General features: G+C 39.2%; 1 protein-coding gene across 2 annotated transcripts in view; it reads right to left on the minus strand.

The window, feature by feature from the left end:
* USP13 (ubiquitin specific peptidase 13) overlaps positions 1-22,131 on the minus strand; it is a 56,628-nt gene that overhangs the window by 6,677 nt on the left and 27,820 nt on the right. Inside the window, exons 7-18 of one of the 2 annotated variants that reach the window (XM_055817559.1) lie at positions 19,117-19,211; positions 16,855-17,042; positions 15,196-15,267; positions 14,846-14,939; positions 10,573-10,698; positions 9,141-9,294; positions 7,224-7,398; positions 5,171-5,259; positions 4,679-4,801; positions 2,519-2,545; positions 1,630-1,773; positions 478-644 (exon numbers count right to left, since the gene is read on the minus strand). In XM_055817559.1, the coding sequence (XP_055673534.1) occupies positions 478-644; positions 1,630-1,773; positions 2,519-2,545; positions 4,679-4,801; positions 5,171-5,259; positions 7,224-7,398; positions 9,141-9,294; positions 10,573-10,698; positions 14,846-14,939; positions 15,196-15,267; positions 16,855-17,042; positions 19,117-19,211 (1,454 nt within the window). The remainder of the gene's footprint in view (positions 1-477; positions 645-1,629; positions 1,774-2,518; positions 2,546-4,678; positions 4,802-5,170; positions 5,260-7,223; positions 7,399-9,140; positions 9,295-10,572; positions 10,699-14,845; positions 14,940-15,195; positions 15,268-16,854; positions 17,043-19,116; positions 19,212-22,131) is intronic. The other variant, XM_055817560.1, reaches the window with a different exon arrangement.

The raw sequence follows: 22,131 nt of genomic DNA on the forward strand, positions 1-22,131 counted from the left end.
TAGCATCATGCTACCACTCAGTCTTTGAACAGAGTAAGGATTATGTTCAACAGCACTTAAAACTTTTAAGATACATACTCTACCTCCATAGAAAATAGTATTCAATAAGCACTCTGCAGAAGCTTGACATATGGAAAAGAAATCCTCCCACATCTAATCCCCACGGCCGCCCAGTTCTCATCTGAAGATGCATAGTCTTTAGGCATCCAGGTTGTTCTTCAACAGATGGTAAAAGAAGCTAAGTTTTCCTCACTCCCCCCCCACCCCCCAACTTTAACCTTCATGCGAAACAGACAAACCACCTTCCCCACTCTAACCCAGACGACTCAGGCATCCCACACTTTGCCAGAATAGTTCTATGTGTATCATCCATTAAGTGGATTTTTATATGCATGTTTCAAAGGTATCCGAGTCTGCACATGTACTAAGTACATACAAAACAAAACCCAGGGGCTACCAATAATTCATGGAACTCACTGTTGCCTTCAGTGCTCGAATTGCTAGATTCCTTTGGAAGCCCATGGAAATTATAATTGCAACCATCTCTTCAGGAGGTTGGTTATCTAGCCCAACAGCTCCAAACACAGCTGCTCCACTGGAAGCAACTTCTCCAAATGCAGATATGACCAATGGCTCAGCAAAGTCTGGAACAAATAAACATTCATCAGTTCATTCTTTTCTCCCACTGAACTGGAAATTCAACAACAAACACAAACAAACAGGACCTCAAAAACGTCCTGAAATCAATATAAGTTCATTTCACTGTCTCATTTGGGACTTAGATGCATGGAAAGCCTTAAAAACAACAAAATGAACATGCACATTACAAAATATCCAGGTGGACAAACTCATACTGAGCAGGCTGGAACAACTTGGCACATCACAGATCTGAAACAACTGCAGGAGAGTAGCAAAGATTGGTATGGAAGCAATGATGACACCAAACAGCAGACAACCCAGCTGATACATGTATAGATGTAAAATGAACTGATTCCCTAGCTGAAATATGTCAGCTAAGCCCAAGTGAAAATTGTTCCCCATTTACACAAGCAACATAAAACCCCAGAGTGAAGTGTGAACTCAATCAAATCTGGAGTTTTCTGGCAAGAGAGTGCCCAGATATACTTCAATGCTGAATCACGAGTCCAAACTTTGCATGGGTGAAACACAGAAAGTGGAGAACATCTAGCAGCCCTGTCCATCAGTAGATAGCCCAAGCTCTAAGTACAGCATGAATGCTCTAGCCTGAGCTAGAGAAGGCTGATATGGAAGAAAAGCATTTGGACCACAGGATTCTTTGTACTTACACTTGATCACAAGTCAGCTCCCCCCTTAGCAGCACAGACCTAGCCAAAGGGTGGAAAACAGAGAGCTGGTCCACACCATCAGTGAGGACAGGAGTGTACTTCTGGTGTAGCTTAGGTTTGTTCTCCTCTAGGCAGAGGATGCCACATAATGGTCAAGATCTGCATATCCCAGGAGCAGCTTAGGAAAATTCACTCACACCTCCAGGTTTCCTGGGGTGGGGAAGGGGGCTGTTGTTTCTCTGTCACACCTTATAAAATTTCTACTGACTGCCAAAATATACAACCAGGAGTTGAGTTTAACTTAAACCTTCCAATCACTGACCTGGTTCTTCCATGTGTGCAATGATCCAGTTGAAAGCGACTTCAGCACCGAGGTTGCCTGTATAGTACACGGCTTTCCGACATGCTTCCAAAGGAAACCCCATCTCTGCCAGTTGCATAACTGAAGACTCATCAATATCTAGAGCTACAAGAAAGGACCTTCTGAAACATAAAAGTCTCATTTCATCCATTGTATAGTGTTTCTTACTGTTATTCACAGTGCCACATACTACAGTACACATCACTTGGATTTGTGTTAGTACCACAGTAAATCCACACCCATTAGAAAACAGCCCTTGTACAAAGTATTATAGTATTTGTTTATGGACTTAGTGGTAATCTTCTGCCCCAGTAATCTACATAGATCCTTTAGGAATTCACCAAGGTTTAAGGACTTTATTTATTCAAAAACCCCACCACTGCATTTCAAGGTGTGAAGAAATTGGGTGCTGTGCTTAGCTAGAGATGGCAGCCAAAAGCAATCACCTCCCGTAAAGGCAGGATCTTGCAGGTGAGAGAAACAGCCACTGGATGTAGCAGTCTCCAACTGAACTTCATTTCTGAATGACAGGGCCCAACAGCTTCAACTGAGATCGGAGTCCAGAGGGAGCCAGGCAGGATCAAGTAGCTGTGACCCCCAGAACCGCAAGACTCTGCCAATGAGCAGCAGCTCATATTCTGGCCACGCTGATGATACTGCAGACTCCTTTACAGTCCTGTACACATGGAAGTAAATGCTGAACAAGTACAAAAATCAGCTGTTATTTAGAAGCATGCAATTATTTAAACTTCACGCATCTATATGAGGACAGGGAAGCTATTAGCTGAGCAAAAGCATGACAATTTTTTAAGCAGCTGAAATACCAGTCTCAGAAAAATGAGATACATACACTCCATGAAATGGTTCGTCATATGATCTGAAAATTAAGAAAGGGAAAAAACAGGGAAAAGGACTTACATGAAGGCTAAGAAGATTCATATGGGAAAAACAATTCCATATTTTTAAAGTCATAGAAACATTTGACCTCATACAGGCAGGGCATGTTCATCCTGACATCCCTGATTTTTTTGCCATGAATTAGACCAGGGATGTTTCTGCCCAGTAATTTCCCTAACAACTCAGAGTCACTGGTACTATAAATCAGTAGGAAATATAGATGAAGGCTGACCTAAACCAACTTAAGCAAGAATCTCTTTTGTCATAAGTAAGGTACCATCATTCATGCATTTACAACAAAACCAGGTCAGTCCATTGAGCAAGAGGACAAAAAAGAATAGGCCTTTGTAAGGAACCTACGGATAACAGACAAAATTAAAACCTTTAGAGAACTGAATTTTGCCATATTTGCCAATTTTGCTCTGGCACACAATTCCAGATACTAGCTTCCTTTCACACACATACAGCTTGATATTATACTACCACTATTATAAATATCCAAGCAAATGGGGCAATCATGTCATGAGAGGAGCTGCATTACTGTTTTCCTATGAAATACTGCGGCACCCAAACTTAAGTCACCTGGAGGAAATTTTAACAAGCTGGGTCTAAGGTCACACTACAAAAATGTGATTTTACTTCTCTAAATCAATTCATTCTCCAGAGAAACCCAGGAAATGAGGAAGGAGTGTATTCTATATTCTAATATTCTTGTTTCTGAACTTTAGCATAAAAGAAACAGTATTTTTTAAAAAAAAAGCAGCAAAGCATGTTAATCACTCCTCTTTCTGCTCTACAAATATTTTAATCCACAGTTTGACATCAGCTCCTTCAGACAGAGCCTTTTTTAATAAGCTGCACAGTCCACTTCCATCCAGAGGACTACACATGCATGCACAGCTGCTAGGGCCTACTGCAACCTCACAATTCTTGTAATTTAGAAATGAATAAGATTTTGAACCTTAATCTATGTCTGGAAAGCTCTGTTCCTAATCGTATATTATGTGTCGTTTTACTGTGAATGAATCAGCTCTGAAGACATGGTGTGTTTGTTGTTCCACTTTGAACCAAGGTGTTTAAAGTTATCCAAGTAAACTCTGTGACTACACAGATGACCATCCACTCAGAACTGCAACACTAAAATCCTACAGCAAATAATCATAGTAAGTGGCAGATTTTAAAATTCCTTCTGACCAGGACAGACCATATACTGTACACAAGGGAGTACACAAAACCAGCGAGGTTGATTTAGCCACAGTACCATCCAGACTACTTTATCACCAGGTTTTAGACAAAATTTAGTATAGGAATGCTCAGTTTAGTAACACCTCTTATGTAAAGGTAAGAAATGAGTGGATTAATGCTCCACTCCACTTCTGCCACCTGTCATGAGACTCCATGTAGGGATCTGAGACCAAGTCCTTTGCACTGGGCCCTGGCAAGTGCATAATGACTTTACTGAAAGGGAGTCATGAACATGCACTGAGGGTCAACGAATGGACAGAAGATGCTCTCTGTGTGTAGCTGATTTTCCTACATGTAGAGGTCTTCAGAAACTTCTCTATCCATCTATTCTAGATGATCAACATTCAGTAAAAATGGGCACAAGGCCTTCATCCTTAAGTAAAAATCATCATCCATGCATATAGAAGACATGTAACAATTCTGTTGGTAAAGAAGAAGAGATCATAATGCAGCACAAGCTGCTCCACCGAGCAGCACTATACTACTGAAAAAGAGGCAACCACCATGCAGCAGGGTAAGCACGAGACTATAGCCAATAAAGCAAGTGAAATAATCTGTTTCACAATACATGATGTCTACCTCTGAGCACAGCAATTTGAGAAAAATATTAATTATTTGGAGATAGTCCAGAGCAACAGCATCAATCATAAATCCTGAAAACATCAAACCAGAAAAGCTGGAAGAACTAGGATTATCGAGTAGGGAATTTAAAAAAGTCTGTGGGGTGTTCTAAGAGTCTTCAGTTATAGAATCACATAAGTGCTTTTTTCTCCATAGCTCCAAAAGGTGAAGGACTGAAGAGAATCAGTATGTGCTAGAGGGAAAGTGGAATACAGGAGAGAATCAGAGAAATGTAGTCAGTAAATACCTTTTGGGTCATTGGGAATGATAACTGGAGGACCAATATCTGGAAGTTCCTCTTCTCCTGGCTGGAGACCCCTGGCCCGAAGGTGGTTGATATCTAGGAAATCTGGCATGTCTATAGAAACATCTACAAAAGCAGAGAAACAGGTTAAGCTTATGAATCCAGCAAAATGACCTCATGGTCCAACCTATACCTTCAGGGAGGGGACTCTGGTACTCAAGGTCCAAACACAACCAGGATTCTCCTGAAAACCGTTCTTTGAGAAATTTAGAACACTAAAGCAGAATTTAACTAGGAGGTCAGACTACCTGAAACTACTATAAGTCCATAGACCTGACGGATTGGTTCAATTTGTCATAAAAGGAAAGAAGATTCAATTGGGATATACACAGCGTAAACTTGAGACTCAAGCCCGGTCCTCATAGACCAAAGTGTGTACACCTCACAGATTATCTTGGATAGAATGAGAAAAAGGTAAATATAACAGGCACATACCAAGCTTTTTGGGTATCCAATCAAGGCCAAAGGTGAATTTCTTTATCTGCACCACTAGGTACTCAGGAAACGAAGCAAAACGAGAAGTTCTGGGAAGCAAAAGAAATACAGTTCATTGAAATAAGGCAACAAAATCACAAGAAGCACAGATTTCAGTACCTCGAGCACACTGAGATAAGTAACTCTAGACTCTAGTGAGATCAATAGTGATAGATTTTACAACCATAAATTTAACAAAAAAGTTTTTAAGCACAGTGGAAAAGTACAGTAGTAGCTTTCTATACGTTCATATCCTCAATGTCAGCCCAAACCCTTGCAGACAATTCAGTTTGTAGGAAGATTATAGAAAACAACTACAAGTAATACTAAAATTGCTTACTCAAGTTGTTCTGAAGTTGAATGTCAGGAAATAGTATTTGAATGACATATTGGCTATATGTCATATAATTTCAGAGCATAGAGTTAAAACACATCTTGGACAGAATGGAGTAACAGTTACATCTGTTATTTTATTCATTCTCTTTCTAGTTACAGTATCATTGTCCATGAGGTATAAGTCCACCTACAAAGCATTTCATTAAGCAAAGATAAATAAAAACTGTCATTTGTAGTTTTTCCACATGCAAGTGCTATATAAAAAAACCCCCTACATTATATTCTTACTGAGCTACTACAATATTTATCAAAGTAGATAACTCGTGAGTTTAAGGGGATCCCTGATATTTGCCCACTTAGTGAAAAGAGAAAGTTTGATCTTGAACACAATGTAATGTTCTATGTACCACCATCCTCCCTTTCCACGCTCCCATTTTTCCCACATTTCATTTCCTGCATCCTTTCTTTTATCTTTCATTCCCACATACCATCCCTTCTTCTAATTCACCTAACTCTGGTTAAAATACAGCAAATGTATCATAAATATAAGATCTTCCTACCATACCCTAAATAACTACTTTCTAAATTCTTGTTAGCACCACCTTGCAATTTTAGTAACTTTATCATCTGCAGCACAAAACTTTTAAATTTTAAATAGCAAATTATTCTTCATCTTCAATGTGATTGAAGACCTAGAGGATGAAGAACAGCTAAATTAAAATTTAACTCTGAATCTGTTGGAAGACTAGAAATGTTCTTCCGACATGTTCACAGTTAATAAAAAAACTTTTAGATTTCTTCTGCATTTTTCTCCATCATGTGCACTTGTCTCCCAATTTTCAATACCATGTCAGTGAAACTGTATGCTAATCTAAGAAAGCAATGAGTCATCGATACTGCAAGTGATCTAAAAATAGAAGGTACTGAGCCACAGCAAACCAGTTGCACAGCCCAATTTTCAACCACTCCTTGCTGCTAACATAAAAATTGAACCAGATTAGAGACTAACTCTTGTTCTCAGCAATACTGCCCCTGAAAATTGCACTGATCTCTGCTTGCCATCCTATTTCTTCTTAATGTTTTTTTAAGCCCAAGATGTTATTGGTTCTTTAATCTATCTGGTTATAAACATACAAGACAGATTCCTTCTTTTATATGTCCATCTTGTACCATGGCCCCCTGTAAGTGACAGCAAACTTTACAGATGCAGCCACTGTAGCATACAAAAGGTGACAGGTTGAAATCCAAACACAAGCAGTAAAGAACATAAAACATAATAACATCATAAAAAAAAAAAAGTTTTCAGCATAGCATTTCACAAATACAAAAAATTCCATTCACCTAAAGAATTTTCTCACAAGAAACACAACCTTAATTTGCTTCACCCTGTTTTGTTGCCACACAGTGCCCTTCAGCATTTTTAGTCAAATGAAGACCAGACTGCATAACCTCTTGGCATTTGATAGTTGAGAAACAATTTATTTCCTGCTCGACTGGTCAATACAACTCTCAACAGGCTTGATCCGCACATTACATGTATGAGCCCCAACACTAATACAATGCCAAAGCCCACTATGACTTTGTTTCTCTCAGCATCACCTCCAGGTAGCAAGATAAACACAAAGCACTACTACTAAAAATCAAAAGATTTTTAATAGGCAGCCAGACACACACTTACTTAACTCCTGCAGATTTTGCTTGAAGGGCACTGCTCCAGAAATCCTCTACATTGTTTGGTTCAGAAAAGGCCTGCAGACACGCACTAAATGGGATCTTGGCACGGACAAGCTCTGGTGGAGGTCTCCTTGCAGCTTCTGCTTCTCGTCTCTTCAATTCATAGGCAATTAATTCATCTGAGAAATAGACACGACTATTAAAGCTAAATAAATATCATGGTTATGAAATCCCTCACCAGTCTTATTTTTGCAAGTGTAGAAATGCAGAAACCTACAATACTGCTTTTACATGGCTTTAACTAGACATCATAACTTTGTCTGTATTGGGGTTAGGAACTACACTTAACAACCACACCTCTTTTTTGAAGGTTCCTGCTTGTGGTAAAAACACAGAACTGCAAATAGTGGGCAACAGGCAATTAAAACATTGCCATGACAGCCAGAATCCTGTGTTAACAGTAACACGAACTACCCATTTCATCAGGTAAATCTGACCTGGAAAATTATTGCTGTCTATCTGTGTCATCTGACTTTCTAGACAGGACAGGATTATCTATGATCTAGAAAGAGTCCTGACACTGGCAAGTTGAGCAGCATATGGTAAATTCATAAACCAATATGCCTCCTGAGCCATAACCTGGAAATAACATGCTCTTTTATAAGCAATAGAATCATCACTGAAACTGATGAACAAAGAACATGAAATTCTCCAAAACTTAAACTTTCAAGTCAAAAAGGTCATTTTAAAATGTATTGTCCAGTTCAAAGAGTTGCAAGCTAAGTGAAAAGCAGTAGGTGGAATTCTCTGTCTTGTGCTGTTTCAAAGGATCTGATCAAACAATTGGAATAGTTCCTTCTGGCTTTAAAATATTTTAAATTTCGAGATTATGTAGAAACCAAAGGCACATCCCCCTTCTAGTATTCCTGTGATGTCCCCTTTACTTCCACCTCAAACATCTGTTGTTAGTCTGCAAGACTTTTCACCGCTGATTGCAGGGGCAACCAAGATATGTCAGTACCTCCCTCCTGCTTCCAAGCTCTCCAGCTTCCTCAGCCATTTTCTCCTTTAAAACCAAGTTTGCTTTGTCACGCAGCTCACAGGCATAAAAAAAACCACTCCTGATATTAAATCAACGTCCACCAATTTATCCTCCTTCCCTCGTCTCCTAAAGCCCAGGATATCCAAATTTTGTATTTTGGTCTTAAAGATTACAAACTATCTTCTACCCCTATTATCTACTATCACATTAGATCTTATAATCTCCTGCTAATGAACACAAAGCTGACTTGGGTTTTGGTTGGTTTTGGGAGTGGTATTTTTTGTTATTTTGTGTGTGTTTGTTCTTACAATATATTCATTAGTTAGGATGTTCAGTTCCTTTTTTAGAATTAAGAAATTTTTATATACTGGTTAATCGCCCAGGACAAAGGAAATCCAATCCTAATGAGGATCTCTGGGCACACACATGCACAAAACCAAGGGTAAATAAATTGTACTACAAGAGGTGTGGCACATCCCTGGGTCAAATCCAGGTTAACGTTTTAAATCACAAATCTCTGACATCTTTATCATACAAACTGCTACCATTCTTGGTGATATATTATGGAGTGGTAACACTTAATGGTGGTCCCACAGTATGAGAAGAAATCTGTCTGAAAAACCGCCAGTATTCCAGGTAGAATTCTTCCCTAAAAATATAAGCAGGGACGATAGAGCCACAAACTGATTTGTGTTTAAAATCTCCTTCAAAGAAAACAAAACAGAGTAACTTTCCCCTGAACAGTTCATTGGTTTGATTTGCCATATGGCCTTGAACCATTCTATCCATATAAAGAGACCACATTGGGGTGAGAACTTAATTCCCTCGTGATTGAGAGAGTCGATAGAAGGTCATCAATAGACCAGTTTCTTTCTTTACCTTTGTTTGTTGCTGCCTCCATGGCAACAGGTAACTGCATGATATAGTCCACCCTCTCTGTGTAGCGGACCTTTCTGGACTGGCAGCATTGTGTGCGTTCTTCCACCAGGAACCGGAAAACATCACTAGGGTTTTCTGAACCTACAGGGTTCCTCTGAAAGGAATGTTAGATCCAATGACTTAAGTGACGAACATTAAAATGACCAGAGAACCCAAAGGATGCTGGTTGGTTTATGGCAAGCACAAAGACACCAATCTTGCACCCAGATCTAGCAGCTCAGCTTACTTCTTATTGCATGCAGAACTCTTGCACCCACAGAGAATCCCACCGGAATCCACAATGTCTGCATACACAGCAGTATCTTTCTACATAGTAACTTGCAGAGTATATACCTAACGAATCTGACTGAGTCAAGGTGAACAGAAGAAGGTAGGAAGGTGACAGGTAACAATAAAACTAGAAAGCTCAGGTAAATAACATGGAGCATCCTTTCAGTACATAGAATTGCTCCTACCACTCCGAATCTGCACTGCAACAGAACAAGTCACTTTTAATTCATTATCCAGATGGGGATGTCATACAAATAATATACCTCCTCTTTATTGTTCACGTTAATGTCTGTTATCAGACAAAACCCAGAAAAATGTCTTCTAACCACCCTATAATCAGTACATGTGTTTTGAGATGTGGTACATTATGCATGCAAATGTGAATAACTTCCTCTAAACTGTACCACATGAATAAACACCCTTGATTCTTAGGGAAAATGGGGAAAAAGACGGAGGAAGGATAGACAAGAAAGAAATGCTTTAGATCAAATGTGCATGTATTTGTAAATTTCCTTTTCAGAAAGACAGCATTAAAATTCACAGTTATGATTCTCTTAGACACAGCATTGAGCTGGTGGTGATTGGAACTAATATTTTAAACAGCAATATTCAACTGACAAATAGTCACACTTTGCTTTCAGCAGCAGAGACCTTCCTCCCATAATGATTCAATGACGTACAGCTGGAATTTGTACAAGAACTGGACATGGTAATTAGTTTGCTCCCAATGATGACATAAATTGGGAAGAATAATAATCATAATACCCAATTCATTAATATTCCAAGACAGATTACAATATGAAAACAAATGGATAGCATGTAATCATAAAACAAACAGCAATTTAAGACAGTCACATATGTTTGTCAATCTTATAGCCTGTACAGTTATGCTTGACCTCTTCATATCTCTTGCAGTTGCTATCAGTGGCATCTGCCCTGTGTGTGGTCATGCAAGAGTCTGAAGTACAGAGAAGAATTAAAGAAATAAATGTTTCTAAACCAAAATACATTTTAATTAAAAATAAAAGAGCCACTCATAAGAGCTCTGCCCTCATTGTCTAATATAACCAGGGAAAAGAAGCAGTAATTCAGATTTTCTCACCTCTACTAGATTTATGAGATGTAGGAAAAATTCCTGTGCGTCTTGTTGTCTATTAGAGGAGAATTCTGGGTGGCCTTTACTTATAAAAGCCTTAAACATTTGGGGAGATATTCCATTGTGTTGAAGCTAAATAAAAGAAAGAGAAACCTTTTAAAGAAGGATTTTTATTCATTCCTGGACCAAACATCCCAAATTCACTCCACTAGATCTATCTATGGCCCATTTCTGCCACTGGAGAAACGATAGTTTCAGTTTCATCTGGGTTTCCACTTTAATAAAAACTGGAAAGGTCCGGAAACATGATTTAAGGTTTTTAGACTATGTTCTATGACATATTTCCTAGAGCATTCACTCAATCTGATTTTTCTACATCATTTGCAAGTTAAAAGAGATTGTTGAAGGTCTGCTAAAGGTTAGCAGTTTCCAGAAAGGCTAGAAACCTACACTGTTTTCTAACATTTAACATTCCTGTTCTGCCTAAAAGTACATGGGCATTGAAGCACTCCGGTATATCAGCTAGCAGCTTTACTCAGGACAAAGTCTTTGCAGAGATCTCTACAGAATCAAGCAGAAAACAACTAATGTGTGCAGCATGCATTCCCAGATGGGTTGTTAAGAACAGAAATGAATCTGCGATTTGCAGGTGTTGGTCATGTTGAAGGATCATAACATACTGCCTTTAGCCACTCAATTACATCAGTAGGAAAGTACCCTAAATTAGAAAATCTCTAGCTTCCAAGAGAATCCTAGTTTTGACTTTCTCACCCTCTATATCACTTTAATAAGACTCCCCAACCACCCCAAATTGCATCCCCAAGACAACACTAGCTAGCTATTATGCCTTTTAAATAACACTTTTGAAAGGGTCAGAATCTTTTACTCAGATTTCCCCTCATCCTCCATGAGACCAAATAATTCTCAAGACAATCCAAGCAAAAGTGTAGCCTTTAGGATATGTCAGAGGCTGTTGAAAACTCGGCCGATCACATTCTTTACTACAGTTGCACTATCATATCAATATAAAAATAGAAAAAGCAGCATAAAATGGAAGGCACATAAAACACACACTAAAAGAGCAAACTATTACTCTTAGTTTCACCAGGGTAAGGTATTCCTAGACCCATTGAAATCAGAAGCAGATTCTCAATTCTAATGCTTTTTCGGTTTCTGGCAGTACATCAGCAACTGCATTAGGCTAAAGATGCTCTTTAAAGGCTCTGTAAAGAGACAGTCTCATCAGTAGTGCTTGAACAAAGAGATGTTCTAGGGATTTCTGAATCTTGGTTTATATACTGCTTCAGTGTCCTCCTCAGCTGCCTTTCATCAAACCTAGGACTGGGGAGAGAAATGCATAAAGCAGCTCAAATTACTATATACCAGGCTTCTTTATATGTCAGAAGCAAGAATATGGCAAGATGGCACATTTACCCTAATGTATAATGCAATGAGTTTGGAATCAAGCCTTGTTTCCACCTATACACTTTTTACTGAGCCATTTGAGCAGGGAAAAATGTGCCTTGACACAACCTATAGAAGAGGATAAGATCTTGCCCTCTAAACCCTTCCCACCTCAAGGACAAGAAAAATAACAGAAGAAATGGCAAAGCACTAAACTGAAAAGCAAGTCCTAGCTGATGACCCTTTAGGCTTTCAGCCTGTTTGTAGTGGGTTCAAGAAAACTGCTGCCATTTCCAGACTAAACTCCTGTGGTGAAAAATTTTAGCTCCACGGTACTCTGAGTATTTATAGAATACCTAGCATACTTTCCCCATCAACAGTTGCAAAACAGTTTAGCTAAATATAGACTGTGGTGGACCACTGCAGATCTCATATGAATGCTTTTACAGGCAACAGCTCCCCAAACTTTGGATGAATTCCAAAGACCCAGAAAACTAGAGAACTTCTTAGCGTGGGGGAGGGGGAAGTCAAAGAATAAAAATAAAATGAAGAATTGATTTTACAGACATAAAGCAGAAACACTTGAAAACACTGAAGGCCTAAAATGCTATGCAATTATACTTATTCTAGACATCAGTACAACTCTCTGGATGAAAACATACTATGCATATGTATACCAGTGTTAGTGGGGGGTGTACAAAAAAAAAAGCAAGCACCCCCAAACTGACAAGACAGATTTGTATGCCCAGAGCGAGGGAATGGAGAAAATATAACTGATTTTTTGTTTTCCCTAAGCAAAACTACAATACAAGAAAAAAAACAGTAAAAGCTGTTTCAAATCCTAGTACCTGCTAGGAATTCCCCGATAAGGAAGCCATCTGACGCATTCAACTACAACTTTATTAAACCAAACTCACAAACACAAGTATTGTTAAATGCCAGTAGATGATATAAAACTGTCAGGTGGTAGTAGCCATCTGTCATTTAAAAGTTCTCAACATCTCTTTGCTAGTAGTGGGTACTGGGCTAAACATGGAGGTGTAGCTTTATTTGAAAGGTTCAAGTCCCTGAACTTCCAGCACATCATTCTTCATTCACATCCTGTACCTGTTTAAGAACGCGGGTCAGTGAGTATACATAATTTACTGTGAGAGGTCTGTTGAAATCTATTCCACTATTCATTATTCACAGCGATGAGTTGGTAAGTTTTAACTTTATTTAAAGGAAACAAGCAGGATTCATTTGTTGTTCCAAAACAACAAATAGCTACTGTACAAAGCAATTACTCAGGAGATGCAGGACTTTCAGACCATACAAACTACTCTGTACCAGATACTCTATCTCTGTCCAAATTTTCCTTGCCATTCTGATTTCAGAAGAAATTACTGTATCAATAACTCATAGATGAAGGTAGAGTAAAATATCTATTACCACGGAAACTATCACCATGCTTCTGTGACAGAAGCGTGCATGACTTCTGCTGCATGTAAAACTACAGCTTGGTATCAGAGACTCTTTCTCCATAAAGACAGGTCTCGCCTACAGGTAGTATTTTCAATACTGGTTATTACTAGACCTTTCCTTTCTAAATATCCCACCTATGGAGTCTGAGGTTGGACTCCACATGAGTGGGACCACAGCAAGCTTGGGGTCACAACAGAGGATGGCAGGGAAACACATATATTCTAGATCCAGTTTTACCAGCATCACTCTGAAACAAGATGTTTCAAGGTAGCTGGCTTGAATAGTAAAACAAACCTAAAATAACAGGTTCACTTGGATGGATAACATAGTCCCAATAATTAACATTTTGCTTAAGACAACTGTTAATTGGATGACTCTACAGAAGACAAAGGCAACTCCAAAAGCAGCAGAGTTTGAGCAGAAAGGCAAAAATCTGAACGAATCTTCTCATTTTCCAAAAGTTGACAGAAACTTAAACCAACTTAGATAAAAGAGAATGAACTTTTCCATCTCTCCACTAAGCTACTGTCAGCTTTTCTTTCTCACAAAATCAAGCACAAACAGGTAAAAAGATAAATCAGTGAATCGGGCAGTGCCCATTAGCCTTGTTAATACAAATAGATCAGTCAGGCCTTCCTCAGAAGTGTCTAGCATGTTAGCTGTAAAGTACTTGCCTCTCAGTATACCTTTGTTCTGAAATTGCATATTCTGAGAAAGCTGATACCGAGGTTTTTTCTATTGTGAACTATTAAAAATCAGGATACATACATTGTTCTTCTCAGGTTTGCCAGCAATTAAGAGTTTCAATTTATATCCAAAACCACATACACAGCTGTCTTTCCAGGACAGATCCCACTGGCATACACATGCTTCTACATGATTTCTGTACCATGAAATACTTGAATAAAGCAACAGTGGATATGGCTCTGCATGGTCCCTCCTTTACCTACATGAAAGCCTCCAGGACCACTTAATCTTGCATTACTTAGACAGCTTCTCCTGAAATCAGGTGGAATATTGTCAGACACTTTCTGGAAACAGCTCTTTAGCTCTTTATACTTCTTTCTGAAATCTAAAGAGGGTTTAGAAGCTTGCTTCCAAACACTGAGGACTCTTTAGATAACTTTTTTTGTTGCTGTTCCTCAGAGAAGACAAACCTAAGTTGCAAATTCTATGAACTTTTGCACTCATCACTGGAGCAGTAGAATACTTTATTAGGAGCAACGATTGCTTTAATGCTTTGCACAAATAGCCCCTGACTAATATATTCCTGACTAGAATCCTCCACATTCAACCTTGCTAAGTATCCCATGCTGGATCCACATGTGTTCTTCAATGCCCGGCACCTGTTCCCTTTTCTCAGGATATCACTTTTACCTAGTTACTAGGCTGTACAGACTCAGTCAAATACCTTGTGTTCTTCTTTCATCACCTGCTCAATAAGCTCAGATTTCATGGGTGGCTTAGAGTACTGGCCCGAAAGGAGGCCATGTCCCAGTTTAGCCCTGTAGGGAAGAAAAACAAACATGTGAGAAAAACACAGAAGAGGAGAACATTTTTATTCCAAGCAAAAAAGAAACTGTGTTTGACCCTCTGATGAAACATCATTACCTGCACCTAAATGGGTAAATCTTCCCATTCTACACCATGAGTGCCATATCTCACTTTCAAGCCCATGCAGAGGTGGTTTTTTGCACTGCCAGTCAATTAGTTAGATGTTATTTAATTCGACCAAGTAAATCACTGAGAAGTGTCACTTACATCTGAGTGTTGAAATCTTGTGTTGGATCAAGAGGAGAGTAGTCAAATATTCGTGGAAGGCTTCCCACATACCTGGGCAGCAAAAACAAAACAGAAACATTCAAATATTGCAGCTAGATTTACTCAAGAATATCCTAACAGATCCTCAGCTGTGATACATCAGCAGGCTTTCTCTGTGCTAACAAGTCAAACTTTGCATCACAGCAGTGACTCAATCTATCCCTGGTGAGTGCTTCTATCTTGGAAAAATAATAGTAAATAAATTAGGAAATGGACATTTAAATTTTGCTTAGAACCTTCTAGCTATAAAGGATATGGCGGTGTTGTTCATCTGGAATTTAAATTCTATTCCTTGATCTTGAAGTAGCTGCAGGATATTGTTACTTACAAAACAACAGAGCTGGGTTGAGAACCAATGTACTTTTTACTCCTAACCAACATCACAAAATAAATTCCAAATTTGTATCAGGACCAAAACATGTAAAAGTAATGTTTCTATTGAGTTTCTTCAGAGAAACAAAGGCTAACTCCTGACAATAAACACTGAGGTATACATTGTTCTAGCCAGTTTGTTGGAAAGTGGAGCATTCAGCAGCACACTGTCTGAGCACTGCTGCTCTTTAGCACAAGAAAAAACAGGTTAGGTAGGTATAGCCATGCTGGAAGAAAATATTCTGCCTGGTCTCTCTTTCATCAAAGATCTTCACTACTGCACTGATACTAAGTGTGCCAGGTAACTCCAAGGACCATGCTGTGGAAACAACCTCCCTTAGTAAAGTCCATTTTGATATTTTTTGAAAATGGAGGTAGAAAAGCTGGCACTTAATGAATCTACAGACTGTACTCCATACAGCTAACAAAGTAAACAAACACAAGATTTCTCCCTCTTCTTTTCCAGAAGGCAAAGAACACACGCTACTACTGTTGTGGAATGAAAGAGCCCTCTGATTTTTATTACAAACCATAGACTGTCCTTTATAAAAAGGCTTCTCTCCTTGGAGTGATGTGTCCCATTTTGATCAGTCAGGAATGTTTCATATTCTTCTGTCGTGCTTTTGTTCTACTCTCCGTTATTCAGTGGAAGAATATGCTCACACTACCCTTTTCATGAAGTGGGATTATATTTTTTTAAGAAGAATTTTAATTAAAATGCCTCTGAAAGTTTCACTTTTCTTAGCCAGACCTTCATGCAAAAGGTGTGTTGCTTTTCACTACCATGGATCATTATTAACATGTTTGTGCCAGTACAGTTTCTTGCACAAATGACACTGGAGCAACAGGGAGATTCCTGCAGCTATATGAAGGCATGGACCAGTACAAAAAAACCCCATAATGTGATACTGATGATACCAAGATAAATAGAGATATGTACGTATGTACATAAAAAGCAGAGATGGAGCAATCAAGTCCACAAGGTGGGATTTGATTTCCCACCACTGAAGCTAAGTAAGCTCTGATTTCAGATGCCACTTGGGTTTTGTAGTCCAACCTTTTCCAGAACAGAACAATACAATCACTAAATTCTCTTAGCAGCCACTAAACTGACTGAAAGAGACCCGTTCACAGGTGAGGCAAAAATTAAATTATTATTTTTCTTCCAGAAATGAGAGATTGAGGAATCCAGCTGCTAGTGACGAGAACTAGTTTGAAGCTACTTACGCTCGCTGGAACTCTGGGATGCTGAAAATGGCTTGCATGACAGCGTTGAGGTAGCAGCTATTTCCCAGGTTCTTCATGCCAGTGTATCCTGGGCCATACATGGGCTTGAGTTTCACGCCAGCTTCCTGAATCACTTCCCATTCAGAGACTCTTGGTTTTATATCATTATCTCTTAGCCCATTCTCTGTCTGAAAGCAACAAGATTGGTTTGTTTTTTTAAAATCTGTTTAACTTCTGCAACAATTATGCTGCTGCCAGCATCATCATCATCAACGTTGTGTTCTGTACTCTAGAAAAGAAGAGCCAAACCAATGGGCAAAGGAAGGTTTGTGGGCAAAATCCCACTTAAAGGGGGGAGATCAAGGTCAGAGGGCAAGCAGCTTGTTATTCCAATGTATCTCTTAGCTCTCTACCACAGACCACTGGCTCTTTGAGCATTCCTAGTTGTGACCTCAACCCCAGCTGAGAGCTTCCCTTCTCTCAGGGCTGTGACCTCAAGCCTCAGCAGCAAAACTGCATTTTTTCAGGTTTCATTCCATTTGTAATGGCCAGGAGTAGCTGCTGCTGTAGAAACTGGTACTAGCAAACAAACCACATGAAAAGCTGCAGATCCAAGAACTCTTCCATTCTTTCAAGTGGGAAAAGCCAAAATTTGTAATGCTGATGTTTCTCTCCTTTACTCAGCTCAGCTTTCAGTAGGTACATTGATTATTCACAGCTTATAGATACAGGTCACTACAGTATCATTTACTGCTAGCACTACTCCACCACTTGACTAAGAACTTTTCAGACTGGTTTGAAGACCAGAGGCAAAACCTTTGCAACAGCTAAGACTAAGTTTTCAAGGTTTCTGAGTAAATCTGGTTCTCCAGGAAGACTGCTGGATATAAGAAACTTTTTATTCATGACATTGGCAAGGAAATTAGTATACCAAAAATATTATTACTATACCATGAAGGCTTTTGAAACTGCAGTTTAACTCTTCTCTATAATTTTAGAGTTATTATTAGTTTTCTATCCACTTGGACAATGACATAAACTAAACCAGTATCTGGTTTGTTCTTTTTTAACAGTTTTCAAGTTCAGGTTTGCAAGCAGTGATACTAGGCTATGTACTTGAGTGGAAAAAACACCCAACCAAAAAAACCCACCCAAACCAAAAAAACCATCTGCCTTTATAACCATATCCCATTCAGACTTCTTAGATCATTTAAACAGAACTGGAGTCAACATCCACTAAGATATAATGATTAGAAGAACTTCTCTACTAATACAGACCGACAACATGCTCAGGGAGAGGACCTTTTTTGCCCCAGCCCCTTTCTAGTGTACCACACCATAGACCACTATTTTCTAGACTTGAAAGAATATATTTTTTCATTTTATAATCTATTTAATAACAGGACCTAAACTGAAATCTATAACTTTATATAAAGAACATTTCAACTACTTTTTTTTTCACTTATCCATTGATTTGCTTATTTTTGCTTAGGATTTGTATCTTAAGCAAGATCTTAATAGATATTATCTTGTATATTTTACACATGCAATAGGCTTTCCTTTACTCACTGCAATTAAATATTTCAGATCACAGAATCGGAATGGTTTGGGTTGGAAGGGACCTTAAAAGTCATCTAGTTCCACCCCCGCTGCCATGGGCAGGGACACCTTCCACTAGACCAGGTTGCTCAAAGCCCCATCCAGCCTGGCCTTGAACGCTGCCAGGGATGGGGCACCCACAGCTTCTCTGGGCTGCCTGTTCCAGTGTCTCACCACCCTCACAGCAAAGAATTTCTTCCTAATACCTAATCTAAATCTGTCCTTTTTTAGTTTAAACCCATCACTTCTTGTCCTATTGCTACAGACCCTACTAATAAGAAAGATGGGGACAGACTTTTAAGTCCCCTTTTAGTATTGAAAGGAATATTCTTAGATATTCTTCTTTAATTGAATGAGGTTTTTCATCTTGAAGGAAAACTATATGTAACACACAAGAAGTGAAAAACATCAACTAAAGACCACAAAGGAACTCTTTTGGAAAGCAGCTTTCAGATTTGAGAGTAATGATTCACTTATCTCAGACCTCAGAAAGTAAAATGCAAACTGGCTGGCTGAACTTTACAAAACTAGATACTATCACAACAGCCTGAAGGAATCACACAAATATAAGCTACAACTACTATTCTTCTCTTGTTTCTCTCCCACCCCCAACTAAACAAACAGCACATAAATAACAAACTAAATAAAAGATGGATTTCCTACCACTTGCATCTGCAGCATATCAATTCCAAAGTGTGCCAAATGTTTTGCTATATGCGGATCTAAAACCGGCTCTTCTTCATCAAAGGAATAGACATCTACAAAAGCAGAGAGAAACCAATGAGCTGTAGTATCAAATGTTATCCCTTCTCTTTGTTTACCAACACTGCATTCTCAGTACAGGATTGCCTATACAAGATGCCTGACTCATATTCTCCAACTTTGGTTACGACCAGCAGGAAAACGCATAGACATGAATAGAGCTCAGTAAATATCTTAAAAGTTCTCAATACAATCATCTCAAGACTCTCCTCAAAAGAAAGTACATGCCCTCACAGTATTAAAACCTAAGAATATTTATAATGATCACAGTATTTTCCCCCTCAAAATAAAATTTGTAGGGAAAACAAGAAATGGGGCATGCAAAATTCTTTGATATTTGGCCAGTCCACACTTTGAACACGGCAACAAGAGATTCTGATTTTTTGTGGAACTACACATTCAAACTGTGAGTATACAGGGCCAACTGACTACTGCCAATAGCCTTCTAATTTCTAGTACAGATTAAGGAACCCACTTATGCCCTTTTCCTACGGAGATGCAGGGAGAACTGAGAAATTCTTTAATGGAAATAAAGAGTTGTTTATTGGACTGGACTTTGAAGATTAACCTTGTGGTTAGGGAGAAAGGATGATTTTGTGACTGAGGTGTCACAAAAACAGGTGACCTGTTTTACTGTATGAGCAATCTAGATTTCAGTCCCAGCTCTATGATAGAGCCTTACGGCCTTAAGTAAAAGCCCATAAACATTTTGGTCAGGCAAAGTTCAAACTGTGGAGGGAAGCAATATATCTAGTGGTGGTATTTTCATTATGAAACCAAGTTTAATAAATTCAACAGAAGGACAGAATGATTGAGAGACAAAAAACCTCATTTTTAGTGTTTACCAAGCAAGACCAAACCTGAGTCCAGAGCTCGTTTCACCCATTTGAGCAAATAACTACAAAGCTGCAGGCATCATAAAGGGATATGAGTGGTAAGACAAGCACCAGTAAGACCTGAGCAGGCCTTTCATCTTTTCTCTTCTCTGGCCTCTTCCTCTGTAGTGAATGACTGTTTCCCTACCTTGGTCTCTACTCACACCAAAGCCCAGAATCCCTCTGCCAGCCTGCCCGCTCTTCTCGCAGCTACATTTCCTTCATGCCCAGCAGTTTCTCACAGTGATCGTGCCCTGTATGAGCAGATCTAGGCTAACAGAGAAAACTTAGCTAGGAGCAAGTTGAAACCAACTCAGAAGAGAGCAGGAACTCAGATAAAGGCTGTTCACAGCATAAATATCACTTCTGAAAGGTTCTGCCCTCTCTTGGCAACTACAAACCCTGGCTCTGACTCAGCCCATACCCTACATGAGACTTTAACAAAAAGGCAGTCTCCTAGTACCAAAGCCACACTGAAATGACAGGCTGAAGGTTAGCCAAAAATTCAAAGACCTAATGAAAATTTTAAAATTTACCAGCCCTATGAAAAACATTAACTCTCCCAAACCAGGCCATTGTGCTTTTGAGTGTGCTGCCAAGCTGCTGATTAGCCAGACTCTATTCATTGGTCCTCATGACCTCTCTGGCATGTGTGTGACTGTAGCTGTCCATCTGCTGCAATTCCACTGCGTGGTAGCAAGCGTGCCCAGAAGACATGACTGTTCATCCACACATGAGTTCACAGCATTCCCATAGTCATCTGGTGAGGTCACAGCACAGCCAAAAGATCCTAAAAGGTTCAAACACCTACTGGAGTGAGATTACACATCAACTGATCTTGGGTGACTGCTTTCAGTGTGGAAGCTTTGATTTTGTTTTTCCTCAGCTCTGACAACTGAAGAGAGAGCAGCCATCTGGGACTACTGACCCCGAGCAGCAAAAATGGAACACATTACATTAATCTTTTGCTCAAGCCCAGTATGTGTCATACTTTAGTACTTTCTGCTGTGTAGCCAACTTAAATTTGTGGGATACAGAATTCACTTACTTCAAATATAAAAATAAAAGAGCAGCAAACCAAAGAAAGAAGATGACAGGCCCCAAACACAGGCCCATAGTGCTGTCATAGGGACTCCGGTAGATAAGTAATGCAGACAAGTCAGCAAATGTGACACAGAAAAGCTGGTATCATTACAGTGAGAAAGGGGGAAAAGGGAGGAATATAAGGGGGCAGAGGAACAACAATGACATACCAAAATAATCCAAAAAAATCTGAGACAGACAAAATAGAATATTATGAAACTAAGCATAATTATTATTATTCATATTATGTTAAGAAAAGAAAAATGACAGTGTACTACTTTTTCTTCCACAGCTCAAGATTTACACTTGTTCTGGCTGTGTAGATATCGCTCTTTCCTACTAGAAGGATAACAGGCAATGATGACATGACCCCTGAAGAAACAAGCTGCTCAGGATCCCCCAAAGAAGTATCTGACAATTGCAGAGTTTGGCACCTACAAAGCAACTCGTTCAAGTACCTGTCAGGTAAGGCTTCCCACTGCCAAACCCCCATTCCAATTCTCAAGCCAACTTCAAACACGCAGCCTCACAATGACTTGAAATGAAATCCAATGGCATTGTCTAGAGAGGCAGCTGGTAGCACAGTCTGCTGAGTATTACTCAACCTATCGAGGCAAGCAAATTTTCTGACTCTCTTGTGCAATCTGTCCAAGGCCCAAGAGCAGAAGACAGAAGTTTGGTTCAGTTTCTTCCCTGATCTTAGATGTGTTTCTTGACAGAACACTACAAAGTGGGGCTAATGACCCAGAAATCTTTCATAATGTATACAACACAGAATTCTCAAGGAAAGACAAGGAGCTCTTCTTTGCTCTCTCTGTGTACACACAGGGTAAGTGTAAGCGGAATACTGGTACAACCTCTTTCTTCTTACTGGTGTGAAAAAGGAATAAGTTATGTCAGCAGAGGGATTAATACTTATTATAATCCTCTATCATCACCTCTTCACCTCCAGCCCTAG

This window comes from Falco peregrinus, chromosome 12 (genome assembly GCF_023634155.1).
Source record: "Falco peregrinus isolate bFalPer1 chromosome 12, bFalPer1.pri, whole genome shotgun sequence".
NCBI lineage: Eukaryota > Metazoa > Chordata > Aves > Falconiformes > Falconidae > Falco > Falco peregrinus.